Raw genomic sequence first — 20,630 nt, forward strand, 5'->3', positions numbered from 1 at the left:
TGATCATGCACCCGTGTCTATATCTCTGACAAAAGAGTCACACCACCAATTAGGAACTGGAGATTTAATACATCATTACTTAAAGAACGAGATTTCATTAATTATTTCAAAAAGGAGTGGGCAACGTATTTAGAAAATAATGATCTGCCAGGAATATCACCATGTGATTGAAGCAGGAAGGGCAGTAATGTGGGAGAAAATAATCTAACTGCTCACATAAGAAAAATAATGAAAAAACACTTGTGTTAGAATTAGAACAAAAAATTAAATCTCTAGAAACTGCCTATGCCGTTTCACCACAAGAACATTTAATCAACAACCCGATATTGGAATATTCATGGTATATGCCACATACATTTACTTACGTACGTTTACTTCCCTGAGAAATGTGTCTGGAAAACAACTTAACTGATTAAAAATACAAAAGCTTATAATGTTCTGTGTCATCATGACCTTTGTATTCTGAACTACACTGATGAAGACTACACAATGATAGAAATGGAGACTTCAAGGTCACTCGTTGAATTTCTCTGTTTTCCACATTCTGTTTTGTAAATGATGTAATCAAGACTGATATGCTGTGACTATATGAAAGTGTAACTTGAATTAGAAAGGGCCAGTACTTCATGTCATCTCATGGCATGCAGTCTGGTCCAGATATCTGAACTCTTTGAAAAGGCTTTATTAAATTTAATAATTGGACTCCTTATTCCTGTTTGTGTTATGTCATTCCTGTTCGATGAAACGAACACGCAGAAACCTAATAGCTTAAACAGCAGACAGCACACACAGACACTCTTATTATTTAAAATTCCTTCACCAAGGAAACTAAAACTGGAATTAAATGAAATAACTGCTGAGAAGACACAATTTATGTTGCAGAGGCTGCGCTTGGAAAACTTTGAACATGGAAATAAATCTGGAAAATTCCTTTCTAACCAGTTAAAACTAAATAAAGAAAAAACAGCTATTTATTCTATTAGAGACTCGACTGGTAACATTACTTATGACCGACAACAAATAAATAAATCCTTTAAAGACTTTTATGAAGCTTTATATTCATTAGAGAGTAATCCATCTGATACTGCTATTGAGGAATTTCTTAACAATATAAATCTACCAAAGCTAAATGATGAATAGGTTATGGCTCTGGATTCACCTCTTTCAATGTCTGAATTCCATGAAGCTTTACAGCACCTCCCAAATAATAAAGCCCCAGGTCCAGATGGATTTCTAGCAAAGTTTTATAAAGAATTTTGGTCTGTGCTAGCACCCATCTTTTTCAGAATGGCAACTCAATTTCAGAATGATCAAAAACTATCTCCAAATATAAATTCCTCCAATATTAGCCTGCTTCTTAAACCAGGAAAAGACCCCGCACTCCCATCCAGCTGCCAACCAATCTCACTCATAAATGTAGAATTTAAAATAATTTCCAAAGCCCTTGCCAGAGAATTAGAAACTATTACTCCACTTATAATAGATGCTGACCAAACAGGTTTTATCAAGGTTAGGCACTCAGCCAATAATACACACAGACTAATAAATGTAATGGATTACTGTTCTATTAAAAAATTAGAAACCACAGTTGTCTCTTTAGATGCAGAGAAGGCATTTGGCCGGGTTAACTGGAAATTTCTATTAACAGTTCTGCACAAATTTGGATTTGGCTCATCCTTCATAATCAGAACACTATACAGCTCCCCAAATGCACGGGTTAGGACAAATGATCTTATTTCCCAAAGCTTCAGTCTGCAGAGGGGCACCAGGCAGGGATGCCCACTCTCTCCCTCACTTTTTGTCAATTTCATTGAGCCACTAGCAGCAGCAATCCAACAAAATGCAAATATGAAAGGGATTCAAACTGAAAATCTGGACCATAAGATAAGCCTTTATGCTGATGATGTATTACTTTTCCTTGGGAACTCACAAGCTTCTCTTCCGAAGATGATCATACTTATAGATAAGTTTTCATTTATACGAATACAAATACGAATACCTTTATTAGTCCCACAATGGGGAAATTACAGTTAACAGAACACCCATCCAAGAAATACAAACACAAACGGGGGGACAGGTGTCTGAGGTCATGCAGCCGTTTTACCGGTGCTACCTTTAGCAGGAAAACAGAAAGAGATACACTGGGATAGGTAGGTTAAAAAAAAATCATGTCGTACTGTGTTCATTATGAACACCTTACGAGGTTCCAAAAAACACCTCAGCAAAGCAGTAGCACATTTAAAGCCTGGAGAGCACTAGGGTGGGTAGGGGAGGGGCTGCCAGCGGAGACGAGCAGGATACTGTGATGGCCACACAGCTACAAGACCAGCAGTTCATGATAATGTTCATGATAAGATGGTATAGTCAGCCTTGGTTGCCAGGTCACAACACGGGGCGGGGTGAAAAGCATCTATTTACATAATATCTCCAGGAGACACTTTAGATAGACAGCCATCCAAGGCCGTCTAGGAGCCAAATTCCCATTAGTGCAATTGTTTGGGTTCAGGCCATCATAACTATTTACTGACAGACCTTACAGTTTTCTGGTTACCTCGCAGAAATCCAATCATCCGAATTTGGTTCTACTCCGCCACCCAGAACAGAGACTCCAACACTCCTCCAGATGTAATCCACTTTGATTCAGCTCTACTGAGTCTGACTGAGTTCGTACTGTTTCTGCATCCCTCATAGGCAGCCTTACTAGGGCCTGAACAGCTGCCCAGAAACCAGGTTTCCCCAGGTCCATTTCGGGAAAAATCCTGGTATCAGTATAAATGCCACGTCCACACAGTGCAGCCAGGAACGTGATCTTCCATCCCCAGGGGAATCCATAACATAATCAGCCGGGCCAGAGGAAAGAGGGTTCCCCTTCTCCTAATCTCCTCGTGATGAGAGTTTGATCATCGATAGTGTTGAGAGACCAGCTGACCAGATCCATAATTTAAATTCCAGTTCGGGGGGCCGACTCATAGCACCCAGAATCTGTTTGTGTAGATAGTGGTAGTTTAAATTGTTATGGTTAGCTTAGAGCAGTGCTCTTCTGGGGAGGGAGCACGGACAGCTGCTGAGAAGGCCTGTCTCTCTCTCAACCAGATTTGCCCACATGTACATGTGATAATTTCTGATTCTTTAATATATTAAATGTCTTACTTTTTTAATTAAAGTGTTTCAGGTGTCTTCCTTCACAAACAAATCATGTAACCTGTCACTTTCTAATAATACTTCCTAAGGGAAGCATGTATAATGTAAATAAAATTGGTCCTAGCACAGAACCCTGTGGAACTCCATAATTAAGCTTCGTGTGTGAAGAAGACTCCCCATTTACATGAACAAATTGGAGTCTATTAGATAAATATGATTCAACTCACTGCAGTGCAGTACCTTTTAATACCTATGGCATGCTCTAATCTCTGTAATAAAATGTTATGGTCAACAGTATCAAAAGCTGCACTGAGGTCCAACAGGACAAGCACAGAGATGAGTCCACTGTCAGAGGCTGTAAGAAGATCATTTGTAACCTTCACTAATGCTGTTTCTGTACTGTGATGAATTCTGAAAACTTTCCCAATTATCTATGAAGCCCACTTGCTTCCAGGACTTGCATAATTCCTGTTAAGCTCATCAGTGATGTCTCTCAGTTTTAAAATGGCTCTTAAAGTAACAAAATATTTTTAAAATGTTTATTGCCATTTTAAAGGTAATTTTTCTAATTACCACAAATTTCACCACTGTGGAGAACATGTTGCCAGTGAATTTTTTCAGATTTGTGCTGCTAACCTGTGAACTTTTCATATTTGAAAAATTCCTTTTAGCTCTACCCCATTTTCTCAAAAGGCTTTGCCTTTTTCCAGCCTGCCACTTTAAATAAGAATTTGTTCTTAATGATTTATCTAGTTAATTACATTGGACCAATGCGTCATCTTGTGGTGCAAGTTGGTATAACAGAAATACAGCTTTGCCATAGTTCAACTTCAGTTGATATCATAGTCTGACTCCTTTTTTTTTAATTTTCAAGGGTTTTTAAACTATTTGTGATTTGAACTGTGGGTAAAATAAACTTTGACAAAAAAAGGTGATATACTTATTTTTTTCCTTACTTTTTAAACACATCTTTGAATGATGTGACCAAGACTCCTAATGTCTTGTCTTTATTGTTTATAGCAGGTCAAATATAACTGGACACGATTTGGATTTATTTTTTATTTCAAGGTGCTTTGCGTCATACAAAATGTTTAATGTAGAAACAACTGCAGAATTTAAAGTCTGGCCAAGAAACATAAATTCACGCAAACAAACATTTTACTGAATCCCAAGACCCAAAGAAAGGAATGTTCAAGGTCTGCTGCACGGGATGAAACTACCAACAATATTCAATACTGGCTTTTTAAGAGAAATTTGTCTTTTCAACAAACTCCACAGTTTATATCAAATATTAAAAATTAACAACAAAAGAACACATGGTATCTAAAAGTACTAATTTTTCTACATGCACATACACTGGTAGAACATGCAAACATCTGCATTTTTTTTTTCAAGAAAAAGCCACGTCTACACCATCAATGGTATGCAGGAATAAAGAGAGTGGACCACTTCTCATGTGTGGAGGCTGGTCCCGACTTGGGCACAGGTATGTTTTCTTTAAAGTAATTCAAACACGGCATAAGTATTTTGAGTAATTTTTCTTTTTGCCATTGTGTGATGAAATTGTTAAAATAATGACTATCTGCAGAAGAATATGTTTTAGACTAAAAGAATCACTTTGACACTGTTTAAATTTCGAAAACCTGTCATTGTGATCTAACAGGTTGCATTTCATCCCTTTTTGAGCCATGGGATTTTCATTTGACATTGTTGAAGCGGGTAAATGTTATGCATGCAAATACACATATAAAGTTGCTACAATCTTAAATATTATTATGGTTTACACTTTGTGCCTTTATGCATTTGAAGTCTTTTTTTTTTTTTTTTTTTTTTTTTTTTTTGCATGTTTTGTTTTTTTCATAGCATTTTTATAAAACATTTGGTCACAATCATGCTGAAGCCTGAATCTGAAGAGATCAGCATGTAAAGCTACAGAATGGATGGAGAAATGAGTTTGTCTTGTTGCATAGCTCTACTCGCTTGTCTTCAGCTTGTGTCTGACTCCTGTAGTGTGTGTTGTTGTAGTTAAACAAGGTCCCTGTCTGTCGCCTGCTAACCGCTGAGGAGTCAGTCTCTCTTCCTCTGCTAGCCAGTCAGCTGCTGCAGAGGTTAAAATCTTTCCCTTGATGCACAGCATTAGGTATTTCATCAGAGACAATCTGCCAAACAAGTTGCATATAACAGAGATTATTTGTGTGTAAGTCAGCCTACATATAAAGTTCAGAGCAGAGTGCAGTTCAAAGCTTCACAGATAGTCCTCCAGAGCTCAGTGTCAACATTTTTTTTGTTTTTTTTAATAAAATGGAGGCAGAGATCAGTGAGGCAGCAGGACAGGTATGGGCCAGCTGGACCAATCCAGTACTGTCAGATCCACTTCTCGCAGTTGTTTGATATCAGTAAAAACATAAATGATGTACATAAATAATACGTAATATATATAATATACATAAATCGAGTACAATTGGACTCAGGACAATAGTCCCTAAATGTGCATCTGTCCTGCTTCTGTTCTAACTGGCTCTGAATAATGATTGCTTGAATATTCAGAAATAATTATTGTTTTGAATGTAGCATTTTCTGATTAACACATATATGCCAGTATTAGTCAGTGTTCAAGAGGGCCTTTTGCCTGTTTACAGTAATCTCTATGTACTTATACAATCCAGATAGCCAAAAATCTCCGAGGCCTGGGTATGAGGGGAAAAAAAAGCAAAATTGATTTCCAGTTTTAAGCAGCAACATGCCTACTTTCAAAGATTATTAAAGATTTGGATGTCAGCAGGTGTTTTTTTTTATGTGCATTAATATTGCAACGTTAACCTTTCAAGATGGTGGTTGAAGGAATCTATGAGAGGCTGTGATTGTAAATGACCCTTCAAAATGGTTGTCAAATTACAATTTATATACTCTTGTTTTTTTTCTACGGTTTAACAATTTCCTGTTCACCTTCCATGTGGGCTTTTATTTTAAAAGGTGGGCCTTTTCCAATAAAGCCTTTTGATGACCTGGAAGTGAGGTAATTTTGCTGGGAAAAGCAAACAATTCAATTGTTTGACTATAGCAATGTTTGTCATTTTGTTGGCGCAAGAAGCACCTAGCTAGAATGCAAAAAAGATCTTACAGTGTGTTTGTAAATACAACACAGTGTATACAAGTATAGTCTTCACTATTGTCAATTTGAGAGTTGGCCAAGTGATTGCCTGTAGCAGATGGGAAGGTGCTCTGCTCAGCTATTTGTGTCAGTTGGTGCCTTGTTCATGTGATATCTCAGACATATCACAAATATATATGCTGTATCTACTAAGATGTTGGAGTGCCAAAAAGATAAAAATATAAATAATATAGCTAAATTAGCTTGAGCTAAAGCTTTTTCACCAGCTAGCATGTCTGGTAAGATAGTCACTGCTCTTTGTTTTATATGCTGTAATGTTTTTTTTATTTAATTACTTATCACAAAAATAAAAATTTCTGTTCTTTTTTTCTGCTGATATGTTACTATGAGAACTTTTAAAATTGAATAGCTGAATATTAAATATAAAACTATTTTGATGATGATATGAAAGATCTCACTTTCATGTCACCACTAGCTTTAGTGTTAATTCTGACTGGCCATAACAGTTTTCAAATATATTTTAAGTCCATATATTTTATGTGGGGCTTGGTATGAAAAGACTGGACATATAATTCTGGTTAAAAGTCTATGTGTTGCTCCTTCTGACCAAAAAAGTTATACACCGATATGTTTCTCCAACATAAAACTTGGTGAAAGCAAACAGAGGAAAAGTAAGTCACTCTGCCTCTGTCATTTTCCTCATTGTATAAAGATAGGGACTGGAAAAAAAAAAATCCAGTGATTACTTAAGAAGTTGGATCACTGCTGTGAAACTGCATTGAACAGTACTGTAGCTACTGGGCATGACATTACAACCTAAATGTTTTGATGGTCACATATAAGAGGATGAAAAAAACATCACAGACTTACAAACCGGACCCAGAAATACCAAGTATATGCACAGAAACTGATGCACGTACACACAGCTTGCCATGGCCAGGTACCAATAAAAATGGATTGCGTCTTTGCTACTCTGGGTTGTAATTCAGAAAGTGACGCACACACACACGCACACACTGCAGTCTGAACAAGACAAGTGCTTGCTAAGCTTATTGTGACATCCTTACCAGAAACACAAAAGGTAGCTAAACCTACCATTTAAACATGCACATTGCGTTTCTGGCTTTAATGTAAATAGATTGATATATTTATACAGTTTTCAAAATTAAATGCTCGCATAACTTTTCCACAATGCTGATCCTTAAGCCCCCACCCACATGATTACATGGTATCAAAAAGGAGAACCACACACGCACCTGCACACAAAAAACTTTCAGAAGGTAATTTTTCATTCCTGTCTTTTAAGTGTACGTATTGACTCTGCTTACAGATAAGGCTTTCTTTACAACACATTTCCTGCAGAGCTACATACACGATTAATCAAATATCTACTCAAATGTGGATGCATTAGAAAACAGTTGACATAGCATCTTTTTCTACAGTATTTCTAAAAGGATAGGCACTTTGTCTTAAAACATTGCAAAGAAGTCTGTAAGAAACATTAGACCTGAAACAATGGCAAACTGTAAGCAGTTCACATAAAACACACCTTTGTTTTTTTCATATTGTACAAAAATGTGCACAATGAAAACTGAACATCTATAAGGAAATTGTCCAGTAAACAAAAACAAAAAAATTTTCACTACCATGCGTTACTTCATTCCTAAAGTTTGCAAGAAGTATGAATTAAACAAAAAACTTATCACTGTCAGAATTCCATCTTTTGCACTGACACTCAGGGAATGTTGAAAAGGATTAGGCATCATCATGGAATGGTAAAGTCCAAAGCTATAGACAATACAGTTGTTTGTACAATGTCATAATGTCAGGTTTTCAAACATCCTTTTACTCAACCACTGACCTGTTTTTTTTTGTTTTGTTTGTTTGTTTGTTTTCTCCTTTTCCCATGACTTACTGTGTTGAAACCACCATACTGACTCAGAAATGCAACTACTAACTGACAACAAGTAATGGTCACACTGTAGCAGGACAAATAATTTTACCCGTGTACACGACAGGTTATAAAACATCTTGTTAGAGTTCAGCATTGGAAGTAAAATATATAATGTTAAAAATAAAGTTTCTGCATTAAAATATCTAAAAATGTATATGTAGTTGTTTGTGTACTTAGTGAAATTTTTCCTGCAATGTTCAAACCCAAATAAATACATTAAATATGCTATTTTTTTAAAATAATATTTTTGACATAACCATATGTCATATGTATGGGTAGTCAATGCATCAAATTTAACAATTTAGTAAACCAGAGATTAATTGTTAATGTTAACTGCAATAATAAGTAATACATGACAACATAACATGAATTGCATTTTTAAAACATTACCTCACCTATGAAAATAAGCAATGGTGGAGAAAACTCCTTGATCAGACCCCACTTCACAGAGCTACTTCTTGTATTGATTGCAATTTTCATGGCCGATTCTAATTTTTTGTTTTTAAGTGTGACCTGCAATGTAAAATGCCTTCAATACATTTTTTTTTTAGAATAAAAGAGAAGTTTTAATTTTACAATTTCCATCAAACTACAGTAAGTTATAGGATTTTCACTCAGTGAAACAACTGGAAATAAAGTGTTCTGCTACTGGCAAGAGGTACAAATAATTGACTGAAAATGAGTTGGTGTACACCCACCTTTATCTGACATGTTTTACCTTACCAAACAAAAGCAGGTGCAACAGATTTTTCCTGTATGTTCATACATACAACATCCATTTTCTCTCTTTTTTTACTCATCTCCATAATTTTCCTTGTAACTGCTTTGATCCACAGCTCATATGGTGACTGCTGACTCAGAGCTCTGGATATTTTTTACTTTGGCTACTTAGCTTTAGCACTTTGCCTTTCTTTAAAATGTCCATGTTCAGCTGGGTGAAGGTGATTTAATTGTCTGATTAGGTTTACTGTTACAAACAAGCATGTGGACTGCTTCTATAAACATTTGCGAAAGAATGGGTCCCACTCAGGAGCTCAGTGAATTCCAGGTAGGATGCCGCCTGTGTAACAAGTCCAGTCATAAAATTTTTTCTCACTAATAAATATTCCACAGTCAAGTGCTAGTGGTATTATAACAAAGTGTAAGCAATTGGGAACAACAGTAATTCAGCAACAAAGTGGTAGGCCACATAAAATCACAGAGCGGGGTCCGCAGATGTAGAGGTGCATAGTGCATGGAGGTTGTCAACTTTCTGCAGTCAATCGCTACAGACCTCCAAACTTTATGAGGCCTTCAGATTACCTCAAGAACAATGTGTAGAGAGCTCCATAGATTAGGTTTCCATGGCTGTGCAATTGCAACCAAGCCTTACATCACCAAGAGCAATGCAAAGTCTTAGATGCAGTGGTGTAAAGCATGCCACCACTGGACTCTAGAGCAGTGCAAACATGTTCGTTGGAGTGATGAATTGCACTTCTCCATCTGGCAATCCAATGGCCCAGTCTGGGTTTGGTGGTTGTCAGGAGAACGGTACTTCTCTGACTGCATTGTGCCAAGTGTGAAGTTTGATGGAGGGGGGATTATGGTGTGGGGTTATTCTTTCAAGAGTTGGGCTCGGCCCCTTAGTTCCAGTGAAAGGAACTCTTAAGGCCTTTACACACCGGGTGTGTAAATTTCATACAAATGTTTCATGCGTTAAAAATATTTTCCAACTTGCCTGTTCTTAATGCAGCCATTCACATCAGCCACGGCATTTCACAGGACAAATTTGCGGTATTTAATTTATTCGGATCAAGTTTAATTTTTCTGACTTTTGGAAGCGAACAAACAGATCTGACCAATCAGAGCGCTGCATTTAGCAACATGTGAGCTCATAGCTCAAAACATACACCGATGTACTTGAATATACAGTGATGTGGGAACAGTAAAATCATACTATTTTACTTTAGACACACAGCTAGATGCTGCTCTGGGTCAGTCAGCTCTCTGAAATTATTCTGTAACTCCTCAGATGTGATCCCAATTCTGCCAACAAAAGCTCAAACAGTCCACTGACATCCTGAAATATGTGTGAAAGCGGTTGTGATGCAGCTTAAACTCCAGGATCAAACCATGAAACTCTCCCTGCTGTTGCTTTCTTATGAGAGTTGGATGAACCCAGAACAGAAATTCTGTTTCTTCCTTCTTTTTTTAGGACCTCATTACATCATCGCTTGATGTCGACTGCATTTTTTTCACAGTGCATTTTATGAGAGAGATTTATTTGCAAAAACAATATGTGTTTTGTGTGTATGCAGTTTACACAACAAGTTTGCATCCAAAAGATTTGGAATTTTGTGTCGTTTTTACGCAATGTATTCAGTGTTTAAAGGCCTTTAATGCTTCAGTGTAGCAAAACATTTTGAACAATTTCATGCTCCCAACAGTTTGGAGTAGTCTAAACCTAAGCCAACATGTCTGCACAACAATACTCAAAACAAGGTCCATAAAGACATAGATGAGCCAGTGTGATGTGGAAGAACTTGACTGGCCTGCACAGAATCCTGACCTCAACCCAACAGAACACCTTTGGGATGAATTAGAGCAAAGACCCAGGCCTTCTTGTCCAACATCAGTGAAAGAATGGTCATAAACACACTACTAAACCTTGTGGAAAGCCTTCCCAGAAGAGTTGAAGCTGTTAAGGGTTGGTTGACATCATATTAAACACTATGGATTGAGAATGGGATGTAATCCAAGTTCATTTGTGTGTGAAGACAGATGAACAAATATTTTTAGCAATATAGTGTTAATATAGTGTAGTGTAAGCTATATAAATAAAACTGAAATTGAATTGAAGAGGTAGTCTGAACCTAATCCTACCCCTACCCCTAAACAGGTCAGTGGTGACCTGGTAGATGCTAGGAGATTTATTGCTGAAAGGTGGCTGGGTCACTGCCTCTGTAGTGGCTCTCTAGTTCTCTGGATGGCCTTCACCTTTGACTGCAGCCAGTGACTGTACCCTAGTTTTTCTCCAGAGCCTCAGTGAGCTTTATATAGTAGTGTAAGAACCAGCTGACCAATTGCTACAAGTTCTGGCTGGCGCAGCTCTCACCTTTTGCCAAAGAGCAGAACAAGGACTTCCATTGCCTGCTGCAGTCTAAAATGGTGGGGGTTTGGGTTACAAGGAGAAGAGAGTGATAAACTTCTTGGAGGCAGCTGAATTTTTATGAGTTGAATGAACCCAGGATCATCCAACTCAATCAGACTTTGGGTCTCATTCACCAATGAGTGCATAGAAATATTCTCAGCCTGCAAAAAAAAAATAAGAAGAGTACACGCAGTGTTTAGCATAAACCTTTTCAGTTAATATTTTGTGTTCTTTGTGTCTAGCAGTTCTAAATTTGTTCAGCTCTGAATTTTTTTTAGAGTATGAACAAATTTTCAGGTTAACAATAAATAAATAATTTATGAATCCAGGATTTATCAGTCATGTGGATGATCTAAACAAAAATCTGCATACATGCTGTTTGCGAATGAGGTCCATAAAGGATTACTGATATAGCCTGCAGGTGAATAAGGAAGGGCTGGGTCTCGCGGCTTAGCAACATTAGTGTTCAAACTAAAACTTTTAGATTATACCATTATAGGTTTTTTTTTGTTGTTGTTGTTGTCACTAATATGCAATTGCCCTTAACATAAACAATGTTTTAGTGCCAAGTTACATGGCTCTGACTAACAATAATTAGGCCATTCAACTCACTGAGCAGTACCTGGTTAGCAGCAGACACAGTTAAAAAGCTGACCCTTGTCTGTCATAAACAACGCAGCAACCAAGATGTGAAGGAGCTTTTGTGTTCATTAAGTGAAGCACCAAATAAATTAGTAATTACACCGAGTTATAACCTCAATGTAAATTGTATTCTCAATCAAGCGTTTTTTTGAGGGTCAGTAGAGTGGTGTCAACAGCAAATCATGAACCAACACTGTAAGACATCTGACATTAGCAAAAAGTCTGCTCTTCTGTCTCATTATGCTACGAGCTCTTTGATAAAGAGGATACTTTTGTACACATTCAAATATTACCCACTTAAAGCATTGTCCCCAGATGTTCTCCCTAACATAAGATGTCCAAGTTAGGATTACAATACAGCATTAAACACACACACAGTGATAATGTAAACTAAAGCCTTCAAAGAAGATGATAAAACTCATCAAAATTCCTCAAAAATGCATTAAAAAGGGTTTTTTTAAAGCCATGCTAGCACCATTTGTCCTTCTCTGCCCCCTGGTAACACCTGGGTGCCCTGTTACCAGAGCCTGGGCTGTTGCTGCCCCCAAAGGTGAAGTTGTACCCATTGGGCACACCAAGATTCTGCTGTGGAGCAGGAGACAAGGCTCCCATCACGTTAGGCAGTGCAGTCCAAGATGAGCGTCCAGTACAGGGGCTGGGACACAGTGATGCCACACCCTGGAAGACGTCCAGCTGGTCCCGGAGGCTACCATAGGGACTGCCTAGAGGCTCGCCATTGCCCTGGCCCAGGAAAGGCTCAGAGCTAATACGAGTGACAGGGCAGGGGAAGTGGTGAGAGCCGCTGTGATGGAGGGCATTGTGCTCTGAGTGACCACGGCTTAGCAGACTGGGACTCGGGGAGGCCTGGCTGGACACAAAATGCACAGGGGAGGAATTGGCAGTCTTATAAGCCACCCCGGGCCGTGGGGTGTGTGGGATCTGGGGGAGCTGCCGACGTCCACGGCTTGGCGTGCTAGAACTGGAGCTCAGCGCCACTGGACTGCCTTTAACCCAACCACTGCCCTAGATGAAAATTGGACAAGCAATTTGAAATGATGAGGGAAAAGAAAATGTCAGAGAGGAAAGGAAAAGTGGAAGGCAATGCGGTCAGAGCCACCAAAGGGATGAAAATAAATCAAAGACACCAAAATGCAGTACATGACAACACAAAAGATGACAGAGAACATAAGTTACAGAAATGACAGAAAGAAGGGGCACACATGGAAAGGTAATGACAGAACGACAAAATGGATGGAAATGATGAAGAAGAGAAAGTGGGAAGAGAAGCAAAAGGTCATGAAAAGGTGCACTAAAGGCAGACAGAGGAAAAAACAGTAAGAACATGCAAAGGGATCACAACAGAGTCTGCATTCTGTTTCTGCTTTTCTATATCACACACTTGCTGATGTGCTGCTCTATCATATATGCAGGGTTGAAAGTAAGCCGGTATGGTCCGGTACTGCGTACCACTAAAAGATTCTGTGCTGGTAGTACCTGGAAGAGAGGGAGGAGCTGTCTGCTGTAAAGCCATCATTCAGAACCAGTCATGGCTGCACTTTGGATCAGAATAGATCCACTAGCAATAAGCAATCTAAAACACGACTTAATCAGTTAATAAATAGATATTTTTCTCATTTCTCATATATATATATATATATATATATATATATATATATATATATATATATATATATATATATATATATATATATATATATATATATATATATATATATATATATATATATATATTATGGAATGCCATTTAGGAAATTATTATATATATATAAAAATAAGACTCTGAATATATTGAATGAAAGTCTGAATATATGGAATGAAAGTCAGAATATATAAAATGAAAGTCTGAATATATTGAATGATGTCTGAATATATGGAATGATGTCTGAATATATTGAATGAAAGTCTGAATATATTGAATGATGTCTGAATATATTGAATGAAACTGGAATATATGGAATGATGTCTGAATATATTGAATGAAAGTCTGAATATATGGAATGATGTCTGAATATATTGAATGAAAGTCTGAATATATTGAATGATGTCTGAATATATTGAATGAAAGTCTGAATATATGGAATGATGTCTGAATATATTGAATGAAAGTCTGAATATATTGAATGAAAGTCTGAATATATTGAATGAAAGCTGTGGTCACGGAAGCGCCATCTAGTGTTTTCGTTACGTAAAGCGCATAATTTCGCTACAAGAAGCGGCACTATGAGTCAATCTGCAGTTCATCTTCACTGTTTCATCGTGGAAGACCAAATGCAGCGAACCTCTCAGGTCAGACAGCTCCTGCATGCAAGCTAACATTACGCAGAACATGCACAGGCACCCTCCACAACAACAGGCGCCGTCTAGAATCTGAGATGTGGATGTGGAAGGCATGTTCTGCTTATTGCTAGCTTGATACGCAGGAGCTGTCTGACCTGAGAGATTCACTGAATAAAACTCTTCATCAGTAGTATGATTAGGAACACTGCTGCTAGCATTATGTTGGCCAGTTCATGCATTTGCCAGGGTGTTAATTAGCTACTCATTATTTAGGATTTCTGCCACTAAATTCCCTGCAGATTGACTCATAGTGTCATTTCTTGTAGCGACATTATGTGCTTTACGTAACGAAAACACTAGATGGCGCAAGAGCTTCCGTGATGTCAGTTTTCATTCAATATATTCAGACTTTCATTCAATATATTCAGACTTTCATTCAATATATTCAGACTTTCATTCAATATATTCAAGTTTCGTTCCATATATTCAGACTTTCATTCAATATATTCAGACATCATTCAATATATTCAAGTTTCATTCAATATATTCAGACATCATTCAATATATTCAAGTTTCATTCAATATATTCAGACATCATTCAATATATTCAAGTTTCATTCAATATATTCAGACATCATTCAATATATTCAGACTTTCATTTTATATATTCAGACTTTCATTCAATATATTCAGAGTTCATTCAATATATTCAGAGTTCATTCTATATATTCAGACTTTCATTCAATATATTCAGACTTTCATTCAATATATTCAGAGTTCATTAAATATATTCAAGTTTCAATCCATATATTCAGACTTTCATTCAATATATTCAAGTTTCATTCAATATATTCAGACTCTCATTTTAATATATATATATAATATTTCCTAAACGGCATTCCATAATATGTATATATATATATATATATATATATATATATATATATATATATATATATATATATATATATATATATATATATATAGTTTTTGTCATAGTACCTGCAAGAATTCAAAACTACTTTCACCCCTACATTTATGTAAGTGTGTGGACAAAGCAGTCTAATTAGCTTTTATACGATATAAAGTTTGAAGAGCATATGATTAACTGATTTCATCCAAATACTAGCATCAGGCCTCTAGTTTCACAGCAGTAAAACAGCAGAAAGGGGTGTCTATGTTTGCACTGGTCTTAGTGCAGTCTTTCATTTTTTCTTTTATTTACTTTATATTTTGTGCTCAAGGAGCCAGACTTTCTTACAATTATTTAAAGTGGTCTTGAGCAATAGTGTGAGGTTTTCTGAAGTATTTTCAAAGTTTTTCTTTGGGCATTGGCCGCTTTTACACTCATTTTCAGTCCAGTCCTTTTACGTGAGCATATATCTCATACATACACACACACCCATCATGGGCATGAATCTCAAAGTAATTTGTGTATCTTAATCATGTCCTTAAATTGTTCCTTTTCCAGGGTACAATGATTGTACACCATACATCTTTAATGACTTAAAAAAAAACAGCAGCAACAATTGGGTGTACATATTTGAATTTATATTGGAGTTTCTCTAATCCACACAGACTCAAATGTATCTCTATCTCTATATCAGAAATAAAAAAACAGATGTGCTAATTAAATATTCTGCAGTATTTTACATTTTTACCTACAAGTCACCTCAAAAACTTTGGCTGCTTGTCCATCTGCAGTGAGTGTAGGCTATCAGTCCACTGTTTACCTTAGCTGCCAATGTGTCAGGTGAGAATTGTCCACGTCAATTTACTCTTGAGGAGATGGTAAAACTTTGTGAAAGGAGTCTGATACAAGTCGATGAGTCAGTGAAGCTCACTTTTGTCTGATGACAGCGATACTCAGGTGAGATGTTGAGAATAGATCCACTTCAAAGAAAGTTTCAATAACACTGTTGGACTAAGGTACTTAGTGAATGAACTCTCATACAATGTAAGAATGTAAACAAACTGTGTATTGGAGGGAAAGTGTGATTTTTAGCACAGCTGAGCTTAACATCAGCTGGCATAACGTTAGCTTATAACCAGCTGTTGTTGTTGTTTAGCCCGCTTGTTGTGAGTCAACAATAAGTAACTGGGACAATATCTAGAACAAATAAGCATGTTTTCATATGTTAGAGCAGGAGATGATGCTTAAGGTGAGGAGAAGGAGCATGATGATGTTTTATCCAGATGCCAGTCCCATTGTCTCTTTCCATCTTTTGTGAAGTGGACCTTTTCTCAGATGATAAAAATAGGTACTGTATTTCCATTTTTGTTTGTTTCAGTAAACTGTTGCACTTATTTCCTGTTTCCTTACTAAATATAAAAAATGAGGGGTGGCTTAAAACTTTTACACAGAACTGTATTTATTATAATGAAGTTTATTACCACACAACCACTTGTGACAGACAACTGGATATTTTGTACATCCAGCACAGATGACATTATGGCTGTCTACTTAAAGTTAATGTTATGAGATTATGAGAGAAGTTGGACTGTGTGATATTCTAGTGTGTGACACATGTCTAATGTTAAAGGAAATGAGTTATTCCAGCGTGTGATTTTACCAGCAGTTAGCCCAAGTCACTGTGAAGTGGCTGCTGACAGGATTGATCAAGTTACTCTTATCAACCACAAAATATATAGATATGCCTCAGTTTAAGTGAAACAGCTACCTATAGGCTGTGTCCTACATTGGCTACCCTAAAAAAATTAAAGTGCTAGGTAAATGTTAAAATGAGGTACCTCTCTGCCTGGCACTTACCACTGACAAGTTGGTCCAAAGCATAGTCATAAAATAATCCAAAAATTAAAGCTGCATTTACACATTCTTTTAAGTGAAGTAAAAAATTAGGGTAAAAGAGCTTGAGTTGAATAGAAATACATGTCTACTGCCTAGCTTGTTAGTCTAAAAAAAACAAAAAAAACCAAAAAAAAAAAACAATGCATTGTCCTACTGTATGTGTTGGTCCCCAAAATTCCACAAGTATCTAAATTGTCATAATGAGAGGCCCAAGATGATTTGATTGATAAATAAGAGGACAACTGGTGGAATTTAGAGGAACTAGGAAAGAAACTAGAGGCCTGAATATCAACTAACAAGAATGGGATTAAGAAGGGATATAGAAATCAAAGATAAGGAATATTCCAGACTCAACATTTTTTAAATTTCTGTCAGCTGGTCTAAAGCCTTGTCTGACCTTAAAGTATGTGCTCTCCCACCTGTTTGTTGCTGGTTTCCAGCCCTTCACTCGGAGAGGCAGCACAGCTGGCGGTGGCACATTTGGTGTGGCAGTGTCCCCGGCTGCAGTAGCGGTCACAGGAGTAGTACCGCTGCTTTTCTGCAGAGGAGTGATGGTGTTTCTTTTCATGGGAACGTCCTCGTTCTTGGGCTTGCTCTCTGGAGGCAGCTGTTTCAGATTCTGGCTCACCTGTGAAAGACAAAAATATTGCCAGGTGACAGGGAGAGTCCTAAGGTTCTATTCCATAGTGTTTTGACTGTGTTTCAAGTAGGGCTGAAGATTAAAACTTGTCATAGCAGAAACCGCACAGGTCATTTATAGCCTAAATAATGGCTCTGTTCTGATTAAGCATCCCAGTAGGTCATGAACAAAATCAGCACCCTGAAGCTAAAAATGATGTATAAAATTCAGCTACGGATTTATTTACACATGATTTTTTTTTTTTTTTTTTTTTGTGCATCTTGAAATGTTACATACAGTACCAGTCATAAGTTTGGACACACTTACCCATTCATTTGAATGAATGGGTAAGTATGATTTTGACAGTGCTTTATGCATACATGCTGAATGACTGATTTACCAGCAGTACTGGGGGGTTCACCTGCCAGAGGCATATCCAAAGACCTTTGCCTCTTCTCCCTGTCTCGATATCTGTCTCGGTCCCTGCGGTGGTGGCAGCGGTGGTGGTGGTGGTGGTGGTGGTGAGGTCGCTCCTGACTGGGTTTTTCAAGGGTGTAGTCCCTTAGTTTGACCTCTTGGGGCCGCTGTGGGGTCACAGTTGAGGCTGAGCGCTTCATAGGGCTGGCATCAGGAACAGACTGAGGAAGATGTATAGATAAGCTCCAGCTTTATGTAACGACTGCACCTAATTCTTGAATCAACACATTGAGTGTCTACAGCTTACTCTGACAAAAGCAAACAAATTAGAGCAGAAATTGAATAATTTCTGTTAAATTTTAGAATAATTGATTGTTGTGTCATGTAGGACTATGTTGTAGTTGTACCATATGCCATTTTTTAAAAAGAAAATTTTGTTTTCTTTTTAATGTGTGATATTTTACCCTATATTATGCAAAGTAAAATAAACTAAGCATTGTAAGTCAGAACTACTGCAGCTAATGAGTGGAACACTTCTTAAGATGGCATTCTGCTGAGACAAATTTGACACAGTATTCATTATATCCACAGCTCATATATTATTGTAGGTTCTTTACCTTACAATATAAAGTGTCTCGAGGTGACTGTTGTTAAATAAAATGGAACTGAATTGAATGTATGGTGATATTACTGACAGTGTGTCTGGATTTGTTCCTACATTTGTTCCTACAGAACTCATTGTAAGAGTTGACCCAGTTAGAACAGATAAACTATCATTCTTTCAACAATAATAAGCAAGAATGATGTGTGACAGCATGTACATACAGCTAGATGAATCCCTGGAGAGTGGCATGAATGGCTCCACTGTAATGCAGGAGAGAACCAGAAAGAAAAATAAAAGAGAAAAATATTGGGACTATTAAGCAAGATCAGCAAGAGCTACAGTTCTTGGTGGCAGACATGATGTAATCCAATTTCAGACACAAACTTTTATTCAAAGTAAACAGTAGCGGTGATCCTGTCTATTACCATACAGTGGCTTTAGGAATAAGAAACATAAATATGATTAAACAGTAAACTGACTGTATTAATATAACGCTTTTCCAGTCTTATGTCGGGTGTGTCTACAGTGGAGACCTGTGGGTGGCATGCTCCCTGAAATGTGATGTATAAGTAATTAAAATCCTTTTATCCAAAAAATCCAAAATTCATCACAGTGATACATTAAACAATAATTCTGATCCAATAACATAATGTATATGACGCTGTAAAGAGTCTTTTCTGTGCTTTTACTGTACTTTAAGGATAAAAAAAATTAGAAAAAGATGTCCTGCAGGATGCATTAAAGAATGTGTTTCTGTCCAGCCCTCACTGTGTCTGCTCCCTTCAGTGCATCCTGTACTCTGTGATTCTAACAGATATCTCAAATCAACACCTGTTCCTTCTGTTCCTGTCTGCCAAGCTTCTGATTTGGAGAGGGGCCGACAGGAGCATACCCTGAAAATTAAAACAGCTCTGCACATGCTCTATCAAAAGGTGATGAACTGCAAATTCAGTAACTACCACTCCATATCAGCTGGGTTAAGAAATTGAGTGTGGCCTTTAAACAAGCCCAGACTGGCTCAGTCACTCAGTTTTCTCCGGTCACTGTAGCATAAACTTAACTGAAAAGATAAGGTGATAGAGTTCAGACAGCACTGTACACTTCCCATCATACTCCATCTGGAGCAGAAATTTCCAAAAGGCCAGCATTAACTGAATTGGCTGAAGGATTTCCTGACCTCTTTTCAAAAAGGTGAGAAAAATAAGACACAAAGTCAACGAGGCAACCTTCCACCGCCTTTCCTTCCATTAATCTACCACTTCAGACTCTTTCTCCTTCACAGTAACACAATTACCATCTTCCTATCCCAGTGAATCTGGGTTCCAAAGCTATTTGGAGAAGCTATCAAAGTTTCAGTTGGCAGCAGAAGAAAAACAGTACTGGACAAACAGCTGGCGGCCAGCCAAGGTCTAATCAGATTACTGTAGCCTTCTCCTCTGCTGTGAGAGCAGGATCAACAGCAGCTCTTCCCTCAGGGTTATGAGAGGAATGCACTTAAAATATAAGAATCAATCAACATCAAGACTACTCAGGAAATGAGGTGCTTCTTATATTTCTTAGGATCTAGTAAAAGATTCATTTAGAGCTCTTCAGCTTTGACTGGATAAATAGTGAGATCCTCATACTGCTTCAATGGGACACGAAGAATGTATGTTTGACATTATTAAGCTTACAATTTCTTTGTTGAAAATTCTGGCCATTTATATATCCGCAAACAGCTACTGACTATGTAAAGTAATAGGGCAGTAAAAGCATCCTTAGCAGATAATGAAGTCACACTTTTTTTTATTCTCTGCTTTGTGACACCAGTGCTTTTTTTTTTTTTTTTTTTTAATGGAAGGCAAATGTATGGATTAGACCCTCTACTGGTTGTACAGATCATGCTCTCTACACTGATCCCCACT

The 20,630-nt window shown here is 37.3% G+C and overlaps 1 protein-coding gene across 1 annotated transcript in view; it reads right to left on the reverse strand.

Moving 5' to 3' along the window:
- Positions 1–12,447: 12,447 nt before the first annotated feature.
- cacna1ba (calcium channel, voltage-dependent, N type, alpha 1B subunit, a) overlaps positions 12,448–20,630 on the reverse strand; it is a 266,901-nt gene continuing 258,718 nt past the window's right edge. Inside the window, exons 48-52 of the mRNA XM_030725575.1 lie at positions 18,948–18,986; positions 18,098–18,343; position 17,906; positions 17,506–17,714; positions 12,448–13,002 (exon numbers count right to left, since the gene is read on the reverse strand). Coding sequence (XP_030581435.1) covers positions 12,448–13,002; positions 17,506–17,714; position 17,906; positions 18,098–18,343; positions 18,948–18,986 — 1,050 coding nt within the window. The remainder of the gene's footprint in view (positions 13,003–17,505; positions 17,715–17,905; positions 17,907–18,097; positions 18,344–18,947; positions 18,987–20,630) is intronic.

The sequence above is a fragment of the Archocentrus centrarchus genome, unplaced genomic scaffold (genome assembly GCF_007364275.1).
Source record: "Archocentrus centrarchus isolate MPI-CPG fArcCen1 unplaced genomic scaffold, fArcCen1 scaffold_63_ctg1, whole genome shotgun sequence".
Lineage (NCBI taxonomy): Eukaryota > Metazoa > Chordata > Actinopteri > Cichliformes > Cichlidae > Archocentrus > Archocentrus centrarchus.